Genomic DNA, 19,157 nt, shown 5'->3' with positions numbered 1-19,157 from the left:
GCTTTTAAATTCTTAATATATATACTTAATCATAGTATAAAAGTAGAAATTATATGCAATTAGTCAAAAAATATGTATTGAATACAAATATAAGTCAGGGTTATTTAGTCTGTGTTTCCATAAACCCAACAAATGTATTTGTAGTCAAAGTTAATAGTACCCCAAGTACATTTATTTATAACATTTCAATCGACCTTAATTATTGACTCCCTTGAATCTAGAAATCTTAATCCAGGAACTTCATACTTTTGCCAACTCATTGGCGTGCTTATATCATATTCTTGGGTTCCGATCCATTAGCCTAGTCCAGGTACAAAGTGCGAGCGTTATAGCCCTCTTTACACGGCCGACTGGCTCTCGAAATTGGCACTAATTCGTGGATTTGGTGTTTCGGGAAGGGTTTCCATATATTTTGGCATCTCATTGGATATAAGTACAGTTGTCTGATGGCCCAGGGCTGCAATTAGTATCCCCCGAAAAGAAGGGCTAATTAAATCCAGCTTTGCTTTTAACTGCGTGTCACGCACACGCAACTGGGAAACAAAAGAACAGTTAAAAGCAGGGGCGTCTGGGGTTGTTTTTAATGGGGCTTTGAAAAGCTAAGATCTTGATAGTTAGCATTCATGACTGACTTAACGTGTTCTGTGAATATCTCTAGCTCCTGCTAAAGTTTCCTATTTTGTTTAATATTTGTTATTGTAAATGGAATCACAAGATATGTGTGCAGATCTAAAGAATTCGCGATACTCAAGTTATAAAAAACCAAAGTGGAATGCTTGGTTGAATAATAGTGATGACAAAAAAGGTATTTGCTATGTGATTTTTCGTTTCACTCGACATCCATGGCCTGACATTAAAGGAGCTTGGGTTCGAACCCCCTCGCGCACGCCCATGGCCAGAGCCGGCAACATGTTGCTGGTGGGACGGACGGGAGCAACATGTTGCCGCCCCCACGCAACAACAACGAAGTTGGAAGTTGGCGATCGACGATCGACGACGTTTTTTGACGTCGGCAGCGGCAAACTGGGAGCGGAATTAAATAATTTTCCGTAAGCGCGTTTAGTCAAGCTCAGTTCAATTGCGGCCAGCTTTGTTGGCGGACGTCTCAGGCGGTGCTTTTTATACCAAAAACCAAAACAAAACAGACTAACTAAACCGAAATCTTCTGCCATTTTTTTAACTGTGCTAAATGTGCGAGCGAGAGGGAAACACCAGAAAAAGCGGCTCAAGTGAAGAGTAAAAGCTCTAAAACAAAAGAACGGTGTGTGGAGTAAACAACTGCAGTGACCGAAAAACCTTTAAAAGGTAACGAGATAAAAGAAATACCTGCGAAGAAGAACCCAAAGCGGACGCAAGAAGAACAACAACACGTTTAGCGGGGTTAGTAAGTCACCAATTTTTTACTTTTCCTCTTGTTATTGTAGCTGTTTTTAACAACTTCCTAAATATTTATTGGGTACTGCAGCAAATTGCTAAATCGAAGCTGCAACAGCTGTTTTTAATGGCTGTCGCTTTCAATTTTGGTACACAGTAATTAAAGTCCACTTACTTTGAAAACGCTTTGATATTATCGCAGTTCAGTTGTAGTCTTTAAAATAATTTAAATACCTATACTAAATTTAGGTAAAAGGGGCTTAAGAACACTGTTTAAATAAACTTTTTTTAATGTTACACTTGTGATGACTAGGACTTGAAGTCAGTATACAGTACTTACATATAGCCTAAAAATATAAAAACATTTTTAAAACGTTCTTAACTAAAAGTGTTATTATTTTGACCACTTCTGCTTATTGGCTTAGGATATTAAATTTTATTTCTAAATATTATTTATAAGGTAACAACGAACAACAAAACTAATGCCGACTAAATTCTGAATTCGTCACTAACTCCCAATAACAAATAAAATATATTTATTCACGTTTAAAAAAGACTATGTTCACCTAAATTCACAGATATTTTATTTTATCTATACTTGGCCTAAATAAGTGGCAACCTAATTAAAATATAGTTTGAAAATATTGCTTTTCTGGGGTTTTAATTAACCAAATTTCCAATAGATCTTTGTTTTTTGAGTGCATTTCTTGGGCTTTTGTTTGGTATCTGACGTTTCTGGTTTTTGAGGTTTCTTGGCACGTTTTTTGGCGTTGCTGCTCAAAAAGGGCTGGCCAAAACAAAAAGTTCGGAGCAAAACAAAAGAGTTGGACAAATTGTCCATACGAAATACTGTATTTAACACAGCAACAAAAGTTGTAAATTTATGTAGTTAAACGCCAAACGGGCGGTACAAAAAAGAGGTGGCCAAACAACAACAGCAACAAGCGATGAAAGTGAAAACGGCAAGAAAAAACCAACAAAAGGAAGTGCGAGTACCCTAAATTGTTACAAATTGTTTGGAAAGCACAAAATACTTTTATTGCAATTTTAAAACTTATACTTGTAAAAAAAAATGTTTACAAATTTTAGATTGCAGGTAAAATGGGTTATTATATTTGTATCCTAAAACCCAGAGTTAGTGGTTCCGTTCTAAGCAGTTTTAATATAAATTTGGTATATTTTAATCGCACACAGAACATAAGCAATTTATTTTATTTGTGTTTAAAAATATGATACTAGCTTTAACAGAACCTCAACTGCAGGGCACTCATCTAAAGCATGGGACCTGTAATGAGCATAGCCAAGTAATTATCACGTGTGAAGTGTTATATGGACATTTTTCCCTGGAGGGTATCCGTCATGGATTTTTTCCGGCAATCGAATCTAATGTTTAAAAGTTACAAAAGCTGGAAGTGTGAGATTTCTAACAATTAGCCATGTGAAACAAAGGCGGGGAAGAAGAATCAACTTAGGATGCATTAGCATCTCAGATGCACTTGGGTAATTATTTGATATTCATAAATGTATACCCTAGATGTGTGATGAAAACAGGCTATATGACTTTGAAAATGAAATTTTTTTTGATAATTTTTGAATATGTAAGCTATAAACATGTGTGTAAGCTTTTACCATAATTTAATGCAGTTTTTGCAGAGTTTATCGCAGATTATATTGGCTTTACTTTATTTTTAAGAATATTAATGTCGAAATATGATTACAAGTGTGGGGACCACATATAATTGGCCTGGTGTTTCTTTCATTATTATTTTTGCATTAGTGAAGTGATCCTGATGTAGCACTTTGCATACATTAAGTACCAAATAATTTAACCGGTAGATAAAATTAAATACTAAATGCGGCTTTTAAGTAGTCTATTGTTCTGCATCATTGTGACTTGCTGTAACGCTAGGACAGTAAAAAAGCCAATATATTGGCTGGAAGTTTAGTTAGAATTCTTGCTCCGTCTTCCGTTTCCTGAGCGTCGGTCGATTATCGCCGGCATTACCATAAAATCTTTAGCATACCTCTTCCAGAGGCCCTGAGCGCCATTATCAGACTGGTTATTTATCCAGACTTAATTGCATTGCCAGTTTTTGCACATGTAAGCAGCGACCTTGCTGGCTGCTGATCAGGCTTAAAAAGCGAAAAAGCAACAAGTTAGCGCTTATAAATAAATAAATAAAGAGCGAGCAGCGTTTCCTATGGCCAGCCGAATGGGTCTTATAAATAAAATATGCGGCAGAATCTACATGCGACTGGGAATATAATTATAGCCAAGTCTGCGCCGGTTCTTGTCGACTCATGCTGATCGGTTGATCGGGCGGTTTGAAGTGATCCGATGCGATACCAACTTGAAGTTGAAGTCTAAAAATCAGAAATCAAAAATCAGAAGTCCGGACAGGAAAACGCGTGCGTTTTAAAACGCTTCACTGCCGGCAATCGCGTTTTTGTCAGTCGGAGAGGAACTACCGTTGCATCTAATGCAATATTATTGAAATTATTATATTACAATTTCTGTTAAATTGAAATCATATACATTTAATAACGAAAAGTCAGAATTAAAACTATGTACATATGTCAAAGCTTGAGCCAGAAAAAAGAGGAAATTAAATACCAATTAATTTTGAATAAATGTATTAATGAACTGGAATGCACATGTTAAAGTGCACTGAAAGCTGTAAATAAAATTAAAGAAATTAATAAAAGAAATGCCAGGAAATATGTGAATTGAATGCAAAAAAAATACAAAATACAATATATGTATTTATGAGATGGAATGCAGTTGAAATACCTAGATATAAATGGGTGCATAAATTGCACTGTAAACGCGTGCGATTTTAACCGCTTGACCACACGCGATTTAATCAGCTTGCCCGGAACAAAAAAAATGGGTGCTTGGAGGGAGATAAAAACTAAAAGATTTCCATGTTAAATTTAAGTGGGATAATCATCCAAACAAAGTGCATTACACAAAACCATTTAAAGGGTAAGGGGATCACTGTAGCTTATCTGTTTATCTGTCAGCAAACCTGTTTCGCCTTACTTATATGTACTGTGATATACCACTATTTTCGTTTCGCTTAGCGCGACTTGCTAGTTTTAGCGATTAGTGAAGACTCATGGTCAAGGTCGCGTTGAAACCCGAGTTAGCCAATAGATCGATGATATATTGCGGCTAGAATCCACTCAAGTCGGCAGTCAGCAGTCGTCTGGCGGAGTTTTATGCTTATGCTGATTGCTAAGAATGCACAGAGAGAAAAACTCGTTTTCTTTTATATTATTTTTTAAGCAGGAACAATTTTTACTTTAGAAATTACAAATATTTGTTTTATATCTTTTTTAAATTATTTTTTAATTTACTTCTACTTCTATATTTTTCTGAAGGGCTATAATACTTATTTTGGAAATAATAACAATATGAGTTTGTATTTTGAAAGCTTGTATATTTCTTTGCTCAACATTTTTTATTTTCTATTTACTTATACAGTTTTTTTTATTTTATTTACCAATATATGTTCCATTTAATGCTCACGTATTTTAAAAAAGATTTTAGAACTTTTTTCGGTGTTCATTTGATTGGTTATTGGTGGTTTTCAGGGAGGAGAATCAGGGGGTCAAGTTCTCACCTGAATTAGTGCGTCTGTCATTTGAGGCCAGTTGTGATGAACGTATGTGTGTAGGCAAATGCAAATGGAATAACACTTCACACATCAAAAAACCTGTGGAACTTATTTATTCAAAACTAACTATAGAATTAACAACTAGAAGAAACAGTTGTTGCCGTCTTATAACAACTACATTACTAAATAGATATTAATAACCTATTATAAGTAAAACAAGAAATATATATTTTTCTTTGTTTCGCGTTTTATAGAATACCGTGTTTATCTGTCCTGTTTTAATCGAACATTTCAAGTTTTAAATTAAAACGAGTGATGGAACAAACCTGTTAAAACGCAGTTATACAATACTTCTAATCTAATCGGTCTCGAGGTCTTAAATAGGTATCTCCACGAAGACTTAGAACGAACTTAAGTGCTTGTCTGGGGTAATTCCAGGAATTCATCTGCATCTTGAGTAACTAAACGTGATCTAAACGAGTTTTTATTTGATATATAAGTAAAGGGAATCTTGAAATCGCCACAAAATCCCGTTTCGCAACTGCATCTGATTCGCAGCTTATTTTCGCTTTATTTTAATTAGCCAAAAAGCAAGTATTAGTTTCGGTTTGCAGGTACCTGAAAAGTACGCGAAAAAACATCTGGTTATTATGGTTATTTGGGGGGCTACTACTGGTTACTGGTTGCTGGGGGGATTACGTGCCGGGAGTGTCTAATTGCCACTGGAATCGCAGGCACTAACAAATTTGCATACGGCCGATATCTTCCTTGAACTGAAACTGGAATGGAGTGCCAGAGTTGTGGGAGGTTTTACCTGTTAATTAAAGCCGCGGCCATTCATCATTTTCCCTATTCAGAAAATACCTTGTAATTATCAGCTACAAATTCCCAACTGAGCTGATAACGCGATCGCAAATAACCATATATACTATGCATCATATAGAATACCGTTGCAGTTGGCCCAGTTTTCCGGCGGCGGGAAACTGGAGCGATCGGTTCACGCAACATTAGCCGGGGATCAATCAAGTATTAGATAATCCCGCCGATGATGACATTGGCTCGACTGCAACATTATGCTATAGGCCATTGACTAATCAGCAAATGCAACCGAAAGTGGATTTGGAACTGGAACTAAATCTGGTATTCCACTAGATCTGGTTCCATAAGCTTTGCCAAACGAGTTGCCGATCGGTTTGGCTTTTAATTTGGTAGGTTTAGAAACTAATTTAATTGCATTAATTATTAGGAAACATTTTAAAGTTGTTGTTTCAATATTTTTATTTCGCTTTAATATTTCTGCAGTATTGTAAATAACAATATATATTACGATCTGCTTAAAATGTATCTTTTAATAGTTATTATTTTTATAAGAACTAAAGGGTATTTTAATAATATTACCTTACTTAAATATAGTGTAGAAAGCTAGACATCAATAACAAATACAAATTTTTAACATAAAACAGATTAGTTTGTTGTGAATTATTAACTAAGGCGAGAATACGAATGCAAGATTGATAGAAAGCTTATCTCTGGGCAAAACTACTCCCGATTTAGCAATCTATGTTTTAATTACTGTAAACAATGATTGGAGTCGTTTATGTTTTTGACACATCACCGAATCTGGAAATATTTTTTCTTTATAATATTCTAATTGGGATCATAAGGTTGTACATATATTTTTTACATCTTTAAGATGTGCTTCTGGAAAGTCTTAAAAGCCAAAGTTTCAGCAATGTGTTAGCCAGCTTATTAAAAGTCGAAGTACCCTGAGCCACATTTTAGTTTCTGTTTATATTTCCCCACATCTTAATATTCTTTTGTCTCGCCTCTCGAGATTTTCCCACTTTGATTGCAGTCCCCATCCAAAAGTCAGAAGTCAGAGTGTTCACAGCGGCTCGGTTTAGGTATGCATATATATACGTATATAGAGAATGTTTGTATTCAATCGAGCTGGAGTTGATTGGCATCTTGGCAAGATCGGCGGGTGGCGTTCATCAAAAGTCGCGGGCCGAGCTTTGCATACCAAACAAAAAATGGTTGAAAAAGAATAAGCACTCTTTTATTGCCTGGCTGTACGTCTATTTGATTTGCAACTGGTTTCGCGAAGTTCGACATTGTCCGGGTCATAAATCGCCTGCCGGGTAATGGATGCGGCTCATCTTTCATCCACACCTGACTCAAATGGACAGCTGGGCGCCATAACGCCATTACGATCTCGAGCACCTTCACCTCGGCCATGTGGAGCTCCTGCTTAAGGCCATAACTCTTTGGCCGATCTCCCAGTTTACGAGGGCCTAAGCCTTGGTGGGGGTCAAAGATATGTTCTTGTAAGAAAAATTGCATTACTCATTGGTAAAATCACTTCGTAAATAGAATTAGTGAACAGTATTGTCCCGTAGGTTTACAGAAAAAAATTATTTAGTTTTTCTTTTATAGTGTAAGTATGGTTTATTATTATGGGTTTTGTTTTAATACTGCATTATTTTTTATTTGCATACGGATTTATAGACTTAGGGACTAAGATGGCATACCTTTAAACTTGCCTGGTTTCATTAAGACCAAATTTACAAAAAATAACCACTTCTTAGGTGCAAAAAATTATCGACCAATTTGTTAATATGGTAAGGCTCATATTTGAGGCCAGGTCTGATTTGTAAAAATAAATTCCTACGTATAGAGTTATAATATTTTAAAACTTTTTTCACTCCATATATGCATGTTTAGAATAAGGAAACTGTTAACTTTCCACTTGTGCTTACTGATTGACTGTCCATTTAGCTGTTGTGACTCAGAGCTATCCGCTGAATAATTTAATTCAAATTACAAAAGCACGCTTTAAAGTAATTGTCAACAAATGGCATTTACTGACAGAGGTGGCTGTAGAGGGTTGAGGGGGCGGAAAGAGGGACTTAACTCTTCGTTTGCCACCGGGAAGCATTTTGCCGACAAGGCGAACCACTAAATAGCCCGAATTAGCAACGCGGCAAGCGGCACAAAGGCGGTTAACAATGCGAACAGGGGTTAATTATGCTGGGGAAGCGATATCCGTAGAAAAGCGATCCTATCTGCCTGCACAATTAACACACGACTCTCTTCCGCCGCCAAATGGAGTAAAAATATCGAAATATTTCTGTTGTATCAAGTTACTTAAAATGTTGTAGAAATGAGAAGCAATATGCTTTTGGAATATATATAGTTCAATTGCTTAATACTTACAGATTTTAAAAAACTTTTTGGAAAGAATTCTAAAATATTAAATCGGTTAATACATACCCATACCCAAGATCTTCTCAATTTTAAGTAAGACACCATTACATTTTAAATATTTCTATACACAAAATGTTATGTGCAAAAATATTTCAGAAATTTTAGGTTATCTCATTAAAAGCAGAATACTAAACAATAAGTATAGATATACCCGATCATCGCTTAATATATACCTTTGCCATCTCATTATATATAGAATAATTAACAATAAATAATTAACAACAGATTTAGAAACACACGAGCACGTATTTAAAATCAGGCGAATAACTTTTTGCGTCACCTTGACATTTCGATAGGAGATATTTATTTGGTTAGATCTTTGACTTTTGTTTAAGCTACTGAAATATGCTTTTGGATCAGCTATGAAGAACGATGTTAAAAATTGACAGTGCTTTTGATTTTCTCTGTGCAGACGACAAAGATGCCCGAGTGATCGAGCCGAAGCAGCAATCGCCAGTGGGAAAAGCCGGAAAAGTGGGAAAAGCGAGGGGAGGTCATGAGGATGCACCTGAGTGGTCGCGAGGTGCGGGAGCTGCTGCGCAAGGATCTGCTGGTGCGATGGCGCCAGAAGGGCCTCAGCCTGATCCTGCTGGCCTGGCCGGTGATGGTGTTCATGCTGCTCTACCTGATCCGCCTCAAGTACGGATCGGAGGAGGTGGCGGCCTGCCAGTACCCCACCCGCCTGCTGCCCACCAAGAACCAGGTGGTGCCCGCCGCCTTCTCCTACATCTGCAGCATTGAGAACCGCTGCCAGCCGGCGCATCCCTACGAGGAGTACTCCCACTGGAAGGAGGCGCCGTAAGATCATCTTGGGGTCACCAAAAAATAATCCTGACCACCCTTAATTACCATTCCAGTCTGCACTCCGTGATCGATGTGGTCAACGCCTTCGTGACCGACGAGCGGCTCCACAAGGCCGTCGTGGAGCTGGCCGAGAAGGCCAACTTTGTGTCGGCCATCACCACCCTGATCACCAGCGATCGACTCGACATCATTCGCAGTAAGTACCTTATAATTAACCCAAGTTAACCGGTGGCAACGAGCATCAGTTGAGCATGTCGTGCAATTAGGGGTATTTACAACACAGCGTTCGCGACCGTGATCCTTTTCCCACTTCTGAGCTGTTAACTTGGCCTATTCGAGCACGATTTCAAAGTCGGAAAACCTATAAAAATGTATTGAATACTTTTATTTACATTTTCTAGACAATTACAATTTATTAGTACTAGGTATTATTTTATATATTTTTGCAACTCTGGTAACTTATACAATGTTTATGCCAGTCATTATTTGTTATTAATTTCTTACTCTACAGAAATATGTTAGGATTGTTGGGAATAACGAACAATCGGGTAATTAATGTCAAAATAATACAAAAACCGCTATGTATCTTTTATTTACGGTAGTAAATTTAAATGGAACTTTTTTTGTATATTTCTGTAATTCGTTTATAGTTTTCCTAAAATCGGAATAAAGCTTAAAACCAATTGTTTTTCTCTTACAGGTAACATAAGTGAAATAATTTCCCTGGTGCCCGAAATCGAGCGACGGATGAACTACAGTTTCGACATCAAGAATTTATTTTCAAGTATGTTCAAATGTAAGCCCCTTGTGAACCAGATAATCTCAACTGATTCCTCTGGCAGATCGCGAGACCTTCGTAAAGCTGGGCGTCCTGCTGTGCGGCCATCCTTTCCCCAACACCGATACCATACCGCTGGTCAATGAGATCCTGGAATCGGAGGACTTTAGCCAGGCCAATGATGCGGAACTCGATGCGATGCCGAGTGAGTTGAATCCTCTGAGGAGGGTATCCCCTGTTTGAATTCCCTAAAACTGCAAATTGCCAACCTTGCTCTGCCTCCAGACCGTCGTCGTCGTCGATCCGAGGATCTCCCCACGGACTGGAGGCCAAGTGAGCATGATCAGAGATCTTTATATTACAATATTTTACAAATTGCTTAGTTCCCATGTGTAAATTTTGCTAAAATGGTTTTGGGGCTATGATTATTATATTAAGGGCTGTTGGCTAATATTGCTTCTATAGTATGCCTACAATGTATAATGATCCTATAAATAATGTCATATTATTCTCATTTAAGGAGTGTGAATCCTTTTTCTATACTTATTTATTCTTGGTTTATATTTTGCATTGATTATAATAAAACCATTCCAACCCTTAGCCAAATATTGCAAGCGTCTCTATCGGGATGTGACCTCTACCAACCAAGGTAAACTCACCTGGAACACCATAAAGCCCATTATTCAGGGTCGGATTCTATATACCCCCGCCAATGTGGCGACCGACAGCGTGGTGAAGTTTGTAGGTTATCTTTGGGGAACCAAAATAATATTATAAAATATGCATGTTAAATTAAATTCAACCCCCAGAGTAATGCCACCTTCGAGGAGCTGGACAGGCTGAAGCAACTTTCCCGGGCCGCCGCCACTATTCTCACCAAACTGCACACAAATGCCACTTTCCAGGAGGCCTTCGACAATCTCCTTAAGCTGGCCAAATCCCCGCTGGTCAAGAGTTTGGTTGGCGATGACTTCGATGTTGCGGAAATCGAACGGGTGTTCCAGTATATTCGCACCAACCAGCTGATATACGATATTCTCACTACCGTGGCGGATCTCATGGATTGCGTATCGGCGGATCGTTTCGAGGCTGTGGAGAGTGTGGAGGAGCTGCAGAAGAGGGCCTACGAACTGAATCAGAACAAGCTCTTCTTGGCCGCCCTCAATCTGGAGGATGTGGCTCTCAAGCAGTCCTCCTACCGCCTGCACATGGACACGGATAATACGCAACCGACTTTCGAGAGCCGAAATAGATTCTGGTTCCCCGGACCCGCCGACAGCATGGTCATCGATCTCAAGTACCACCGGGGTTTCGTTCAGCTCAAGCAGATGGTCGATCTGGGAATTATCAAATACAAACGAAACGAGTCGGGTTTCGCGCCGGAAGCGGACCCCCTTGAAAGCGGACGATCCCTGAGTAGTCTATTCAGTATCAAGCAAGTGGACAACGATGAGGAGGACGATGATGATTTCGATCTCAGTCTGGAGGGAAGCGGTGCGGAACAGGCCACCCAAAAGGTTTCGCCATTGGCAGAGGATCAAGATAGCACCACAATGCCCTCTGAAGAGGGAGGGGTTGAGGTCACCACCGAAGAAGAAAGGGTCACCACGGAACAGTTAGCGGTAAATGGTGAACCCGATCTTCTGCTGCTGAACAATGATGATGTTTTGAAGCGCTCCAAGCGCCAGGGAATCTTTGATTTGCTTGGAGGATTGGGCGGATCTGGGGATGCCAGCAAGAAAAATAAATTCGAAGTGGACAACATGCAATTCTACACCAAACAATTTCCCTATCCCGCCTTTCTCAATGATGTGTAAGTGACCTAACTACTTTTTGTTTCCTTAATAATATTCCCAAATATTTTTTATTAGCTTTAAACGTGGTTTGTACTTGGCCCAAGGTGTTCAGGTGGCCTACCTTCTGGGTCTGGTGGTTTTCGTGGCCCTTTGTGTGAGAGAACGTATTTGGATGCGGGAGAGCCGAAATAGCATGGTGAGAAAAAAAAATTATAGGAGATTCCGAAACTCTGATTATAATAATAGATCAGTCACCTCTTTTTCACACTGATAAAAGAAACGCAGTATATGCTATTCCATTTTGTATCAGTGTACCTAGATAATTTAATTTAAGGGATCTAATATTTAATTATTATTAAACAAACCCAATATGTAATCCATAGTTGATGCGATCGATGGGCCTGAAGGCACATTCCGAGCTGGTGGCCTGGGCTCTAATGAGTTTCCTGGAGCTCTGTGGGATCTTCGTGCTGATCAGTGTGGTGCTCTACAGTGGCGGTATCTTGGGTTACACCAACTGGTTCTTCATGATGTTCTACTGTCTAAGCTTCGGCATTTGTCTGATTTCGTTCTGGTGAGTAGTTCATATAAGACCTATAATAATAGATTTGATATGCGGTACATTTTTGCAGTTACATGTGCTCCAACTTTTTCAATTCGGCGAACATTGGAGCGGTGGCCTCCGCCCTTCTGTTCTTCATCAGCCTGTGTCCCTTCATTATTGTGCTGATGTTCGATGCCAAGTTGAGTGTCTTCGAGAGCTTCCTGGTGGACCTGTCCTTCACCACGGCCTTCGCCAAGGGCTGGGGCGAGCTGATGCGGATGGAGCTGCAGCAGGAGGGTCTGACCCCGGGTCACCTCATCCAGGTGGGTCCGGCGAGGAGCGAGTGCGCCATGGCGCTCCTAATGTTCCTCCTGGACTTCCTGCTCTATGCAGTCATTGGGCTGGCCTATCAGCGTTACAAGAAGAGTAAGTGCTCCCTAAATGCGGGATATTATTAATTAAAATAATGTTTTTTTTTAATTTTTCAGATAACTATAGCTTTGTAAAGGTCAGTCGGTCGCAGTTGGACGATAAACTGGGCGCCTCGCTGGTCAATGTCACCAAATTGTTTGGCAGCAAGTGCGCCGTTTCCAACTTAAGCCTCGACTTCGCCCGCAACCAGGTGAGCTGCCTACTGGGACGGAATGGAGCCGGCAAGAGCACCCTGATCAAGCTGCTCACCGGCCAGATCCGCCAGAGCAGCGGCAAGGTCCTCCTGGCCGGGGAGCACCAGGTGGGCGTCTGCTGGCAGGACAATATCCTCATACCCACGCTGACTGCTCGCGAGCACCTGCATCTGTATGCCCGGATCAAGATGCCGCCAGGTGAGAGCGGTGGGGCTGAGGAGATCCGCTCGGAGGTGGCCCGCACCCTGCAGAGCCTCAACTTTGGCCAGCACGAGTCCTATCCCTCGTGGCAGCTCTCCGGAGGCTACCGACGCCGTCTCTGCGTGGCCATCGCCTTTATCGCCTCACCCAGCGTGGTCATCCTGGACGAGCCCTGCAACGGGGTGGACGCCAAGGCCAGGAAGGACATCTGGCAGCTGATCGAGCGCCTGCGCCAAGGGAGGGCCGTCATCTTCGCCACCCACTTCCTGGACGAGGCCAAGTACCTCAGCGACTCGCTGGTGATAATGCGCAATGTGAGTAGGGATGTCGAACAATTTTTAATGATATGATAGGGTGTTGCTTGATTTTTCTTAACCCAATATTTCCCATTTTAGGGTCGAATTATCGCCCAGCACAGCCGGGATTCCCTGCAGCGGTTGTGCACCTCGAACTACAGCATCCGCATGCGATGTGCCGATGCCACTGGAGTGACCTACATTGCCCAGAAGGCCCAGCAGCTCCTGCCCCAGAGCCAGGTGATCCCTTCGGGAGTCGCTGATCATCCGCACGGCCTGACCATCAGCGCCAGCTATGCGGAGCACCTGACACCGGGTGCCGTGGAGTTCCTGGAGCTGCTGCAGTCCCAGGAGGCGGCTGGCGGCATCAGCGATGTGGAGCTGACGAGCAGTTCCAGCCTGGAGCAGGAGTTCGAGCAGCTGAACAGGAATGGCGAGGAGCCACGACGACAGGCCAACGGGGATCGGAGTAGGGGCGTGGTAGCCGGACCTGCGATGATCACAGAGGATCCACCGACGGCATGGATGCAATTCCGACTGCTCATGGGCAAGCGACTGAAGCACCTGTCCCGCAACTACCGCCTGCTGCTCTACGTGCTCCTGCTGCCAGCTCTCTTCGAGCTGTGCGCCATGTGGTTCGTTAGCTATCGCCTGGAGGATGACTTTGACACCGTCCTGCCCCTCAGTCGGTCGCTTTATCCGGAGAGTGCTCAGTTCCTTTCCCAGGAGATCCCCTCCAGCTTCTCGGAGAAACTGTATCCCCGGCTGAGGACCTCTTGTGATCTGCTAAGTGGTGACTCCTGCAGGGAGTTCAATGGCTCGGACAAGGCCTACGATTGGGTCTTGAACTCCTGGGATGAGTATCGCGAGAGGCGCTATGGAGGCTACGGGTTAAATGGCTCGGGAGCGACAGTGTGGTACAACAACAAGGGCTACCACTCCATGGTGGCCTGGCTCAACGATCTCAACTCGGAGCTACTACGGACCACTTTGAACGACTCGGAGTTCGGGATCCTTACACTCAACGAACCCTGGAAACTGGGCTATGCCGAACTGAGCACCAGTTCGATTCTCCGCCAGGCTGGTGACGGATCCATGGTCTTCATCCTGCTGATAGCCTTCGGTCTGGTGGTGGCCGCCGGATCCGTTTACCTGGTCAACGAACGCGTCAATGGCGAGAAGCTGCAGCAAAGACTGTGCGGGGTGAGTGCGGTCACCTACTGGATGGTAGCCTTCGTCTGGGACTACCTGGTGATGGTCCTGGGACTGATCGTCTGCCTGGCCGTTATCCTGATGTTCGGGATGCCCGTCTTCGTGGACCGCCAGCAGCTGGTGGGCATCATTGGCCTGTCGCTGGCCTTCAGGTGGGTTCTAAAAATACATAAATATCCACAAAATTGCACATTTGACATGTAAAGTCTAAATGTAGTAGGATTTTAGTCAAAAATACCTCAATTTTTAACCGTTTAAGGCTATCGATTCCTATCACTTTTCGGGAAATTTATTTTTTGACCAATTTTCGCATCTTTTTTACGAAAAATTTTCAAAAATTAAATTTTTTAGATTTAAATGCCAATCGATTGGGAATTTAATTACGAGTTCAACGAGGCATCACATTCGTAATTCTGACCTCCTATCGCAATTTGTCAACCAAAATACTGATTTTTTTTCGTGCAAAAATTGAGAGTATTATTTTTTGACGAAAAATACGTTATTTTTAGGCCGTTTTTATGTCGTAATTTAGTCAAATCGTGGCGCACAACAAAAAGACCGACTGTTATGAGCAGCTAACAACCAAGGCTATCGATCCATATCACAAATCGGGAAATTTATTTTTTGACCCATTTTCGCATTTTTTGTAAGGGGTTGTATCATCTATTTTTTTCGAAAATTTTTCAAAAATTAAAGTCTGAAGATTTAAATGCCAGTCGATTGGGAATTTAATTACGAGCTCAACGAGGTATCACATTCCTTAATCTGACTTCATTTCGCAATTTGACGACCGAAATACTGAATTTTTTTGTACAAAAATAGGGAGTATTATTTTTTGACGAAAATGCGTTATTTTTAAGCCCTTAATAAGTCGTAATTTAGTCAAATCGAGGCGCATAACAAAAAGACCGACTGTTATGAGCAGTTAACAACCATGGCTATCGATCCCTATCACTTTTCGGGAAATTTATTTTTTGACCCATTTTCGCATTTTTGTAAGGGGTTGTATCATCTTTTTTTTCGAAAAATTTTCAAAAATTAAATTTTTTAGATTTAAATGCCAATCGATTGGGAATTTAATTACGAGTTCAACGAGGTATGACATTCGTAATTTTGACCTCCTATCGCAATTTGTCAACCAAAATACCGATTTTTTTTCGTGCAAAAATAGGAAGTATTATTTTTGACGAAAAATATGTTATTTTTATGCAATTTTATAAGTCGTAATTTAGTCAAATCGAGGCGCATAACAAAAATACCGACTGTTATGAGCAGCTAACAACCAAGGCTATCGATCCCTATCACTTTTCGGAAAATTTATTTTTTGACCCATTTTCGCATTTTTTGTAAGGGGTTGTATCATCTTTTTTTACGAATTTTTTTTTTAAATTTAATTTTTCAGATTTAAATGCCAATCGATTTGAAATTTAATAACGAACCCAACGAGGTATCACATTCCATATTCTGACCTCATTTCGCAATTTGACGACCAAAATACTGAATTTTTTTGTGCAAAATTGGGGAGTATTATTTTTATTTTTTTAAGGAAACATTTTGCTTGACCACTTTTATTCTCTGCATACTTTTCGACACCTAATGTGGCATTTAATAGTGATTACACAACCCAACAAATAATTATCCCATATTACCTATAGCTTCGCCTGTGTTCCGGCTGTCCATGTGGCCGAGAAGATCTTCAGCGACTCGAGCATTGCCATTGTGTCGATCTTCTGCGCCAACCTCATCATCCCACTGGTCACCATGGGCATCGTGCTGATCCTGGGCGTGGTGGGCGATGGTCCGGCGTGGGACAGCTGGCGCCACGCCCTCAACCAGGCCTTCCTCATCTTCCCCATCCACGCCCTGGGCGATGGCTTCTTGGAGTTGTGCAAGAACTACATGGTGGCCCTGGTATTCCGGCGCTACGACATCGACTCGTACAAGCATCCGTTGGCCAGTGACCTGCTCGGGCGCCACTTTACCGCTCTCCTGCTGGTGGGCGTGGCCGGGCTGGTCCTCAACGTCCTAATCGAATGGCACCTGCTGCGGAAGCTGTGGCAGCGGGTGGAGCGCATGCTGGACTGCACCTACCGCCGAGAGCTGGACAAGATGGGCCAGCTGAAGCTGGTCAACATCCAGAGCATCTTCAAGAGCTGCGTGGCCGCCGGCGAGGCTGTGCGGGCCGAGAATCTCTGGCTGGCCTACCGCCGCGGGCGCTACGCGGTGCGCCAGGTGCACTTCAGTGTGCAGCGGGGCGAGTGTTTCGGGTTGCTGGGCAAGAACGGAGCCGGCAAGTCGACCATCTTCAAGCTGCTCACCGGGCAGCTGCAGCCCAACGTTGGACACATCTACTTTGAGCAGGTGGGTCTTCTTATGTGGGATGGTGGGGAATCCTATTCTAGCGGAAGGTCTAAAGATATTCTGTAAAGATTTCCCACTCAGGCCTTCTTCGTTTATCACTTTGAAGTATTTTTCATAAAGAATAGTTTAGTAGTAACGGCTCAGATGATATTCAAGTTGCATACAAATTATATTTAAAGTTAAATCGAATTAGCCATTTCTCGAAAGTAAAAATCAGAACAACAAGTGATTCTAGTCAAAATCCTCTTCATTAGTCAGATGTTCAAAAATGCATTACTCATACGCAGTGTGGTCTGGTTTTGACTTTCATTTATGTTCGCTGTGATTTTAAGTAATAACCCTAACTCGATTTTGCAGCCCGGGGTCTCGTACTGCCCGCAGAGCAATCCTCTGGACCCGCTGCTCACGACGAGTGAGTGCATCCGCTTCTACGGGCGGCTGCGCGGGATCCGCGACCTGGAGCAGTTCCTCGACCGCGTGCTGGACACCTACGAGCTGCGGCCCTACAAGGACGTCCAGGTACGGAACCTGAGCGGCGGCAACCGGCGGAAGCTCACGGTGGCCGTGACCTGTTGCGGCTGCACGCCCACCGTCCTGATGGACGAGCCGACCAGCGACATGGACCCGGTGACCCGGGACCTGGTCTATGCCACCATCGAGCAGCTGCTGCTGGCCCGTCGGGCGGTGGTGCTGACCTCGCACTCGGTCTCGGAGATCGAGCACCTGTGCCAGCGAGTAGCGGTGCTCCGGGCGGGTCAGGTCATCGCCAGCGACAGTCCGGAGCGGCTGAAGTCGGAGCACGGTGGCTACTATGCCGTCACCTGCTTCTGCGGTCCCGCCCAGCAGGCCATCATCTCGAGGAGTCTGGGCCAGCGGGTGCCGGGTGTGCGGGATCTGCAGCACTATGGTCACAGCCTGAGGTTCCTCGTGAGGATCCGATCGCCTGGAGCCCCGGGCGACGGTCCCCTCCTTTCGGAACTCTTCGCCGCCCTTCGGGATCTCTGCGTGGACGTGGCTCGCTTCTCGCTGAGTCGCTGTCGCTTCGAGAGCGTCTTCGAGCGCATCCTGGATAGCTGCGAGGCCAATGGCACCAATGGTGTCCACAAGGAGCGGCAGCAGGATGACCGCAAGGATCTGCCCAGCAAGTCACCGGCCGTCGGCGGCTCCCTGGAAACCGGCTATATTCACTGTGGCTACGAGGAGACGAGAACGTAAACTACTCGGCCATGTTCTCATTTTAAACCAAAAAGGACTAAATTCAACTCCCCTTAATTTGTTTTCTACACAATAAAGGCTTTTATCTGTGACACTTCCAAGAGATAACATATCAAAATTGTAGAATTACTTTAAGAATTTACGAAAGTGTCTTTGGAACTACTTTGAAAAACATTCTTTTACAAGTTTATTTGATTTTGTAAAATGTTCGTCACTTTACCTACTTAAGCCTGACAAATTGAATTAGAATATTAGAGCGGTATATGTTTTTCCCTGACAATGTCTAGATATTTCATAGGGCCTTGACAATAATATTATTACAGTGTTGTTAGCATGCAGTCAATTTTAAACTAAATCGAACCAACTATTGTATAAATATCCAACAAAAGCCTGTACATTTATATCCCCCTTCATATTTTTTTTTATGTAATAGGTAGACCAGTTTTTTGTGATAAGATGTGATAAGTTGTGCCCCCACGCGGCAAAATTTCACTTAATTTCGGGTGTTCTGCTTAGCCATTAAGAGTCCTTCCCTTGCCCCAAAATATTATCCCCTAGAGCTTTAATAAATATGTACTGTGCGCGTGAAATTTAAATAAATTTACATTTATATAGGTACGTGTATATGTCAAGGCGGAATCCTTATAGGATCTGCCCGAAGTTTTGTATTGCAATTTGATAACTAATAAAGTGAACGATGTAAATATATTTCAATATATTATATTTTATTTCATATGTCGAATTGATATTGGAAGAAAGGGAAAGGTACTAGTTCTGAAGTAACGAAGTGCAACGAGAAACAACCATTAATATTCAAAAATTAATAATTAATATTCAACATGAAACATTCAAGAACCAGTATGCATTTTTCAACAGGAAACATTATTAATTAACAAATTCAATATTATTTTACTATTATTATGTTGAATGTTTGATAATAATAATAATAAAATGGTATATGTTATGTTATGAATGTACTAAAAGTAATATTTACAATGGGCCACGTCATCGATAATGATCACTACAACATGATCTCAGTGGGTACTTATAATTCCCAACTAGT

The 19,157-nt window shown here is 42.0% G+C and overlaps 1 protein-coding gene across 3 annotated transcripts; it reads left to right on the top strand.

The window, feature by feature from the left end:
* The first annotated feature begins 1,071 nt into the window (after positions 1 to 1,071).
* ldd (lipid droplet defective) lies at positions 1,072 to 18,808 on the top strand. Of its 3 annotated transcripts, none has more exons than XM_070997646.1 (15): positions 1,072 to 1,384; positions 8,674 to 9,059; positions 9,119 to 9,261; positions 9,766 to 9,849; positions 9,908 to 10,048; positions 10,129 to 10,176; positions 10,445 to 10,584; positions 10,653 to 11,656; positions 11,715 to 11,835; positions 12,023 to 12,213; positions 12,272 to 12,609; positions 12,672 to 13,324; positions 13,406 to 14,670; positions 16,174 to 16,879; positions 17,237 to 18,808. In XM_070997646.1, exons 2-15 carry the CDS (start codon positions 8,758 to 8,760, stop codon positions 18,092 to 18,094), a joined length of 5,994 nt encoding a protein of 1,997 aa, XP_070853747.1. In that variant the 5' UTR covers positions 1,072 to 1,384; positions 8,674 to 8,757; the 3' UTR covers positions 18,095 to 18,808. The 3 variants fall into 3 exon arrangements, with proteins under 3 accessions (XP_070853747.1, XP_016937083.3, XP_016937085.3); XM_017081594.4 differs by having other exon boundaries at positions 1,073 to 1,380; XM_017081596.4 differs by lacking the exon at positions 10,129 to 10,176 and having other exon boundaries at positions 1,073 to 1,380.
* The last annotated feature ends 349 nt before the right edge of the window (positions 18,809 to 19,157 follow it).

This window comes from Drosophila suzukii, chromosome X, assembly GCF_043229965.1.
Source record: "Drosophila suzukii chromosome X, CBGP_Dsuzu_IsoJpt1.0, whole genome shotgun sequence".
NCBI classification, from domain to species: domain Eukaryota; kingdom Metazoa; phylum Arthropoda; class Insecta; order Diptera; family Drosophilidae; genus Drosophila; species Drosophila suzukii.
This window is presented reverse-complemented; position numbering and strand designations above follow the sequence as displayed.

What these genes read in the sequence shown, in the direction of transcription:
- ldd (XM_070997646.1), top strand. Translation starts at nt 8,758, where the DNA reads ATGAGGATGCACCTGAGTGGTCGCGAGGTGCGGGAGCTGCTGCGCAAG. An exon ending in TCCCACTGGAAGGAGGCGCC is followed by an intron (nt 9,060 to 9,118) that starts GTAAGATCATCT and finishes TTACCATTCCAG; the next exon opens with TCTGCACTCCGTGATCGATG. An exon ending in ATTTGTCTGATTTCGTTCTG is followed by an intron (nt 12,214 to 12,271) that starts GTGAGTAGTTCA and finishes ACATTTTTGCAG; the next exon opens with TTACATGTGCTCCAACTTTT.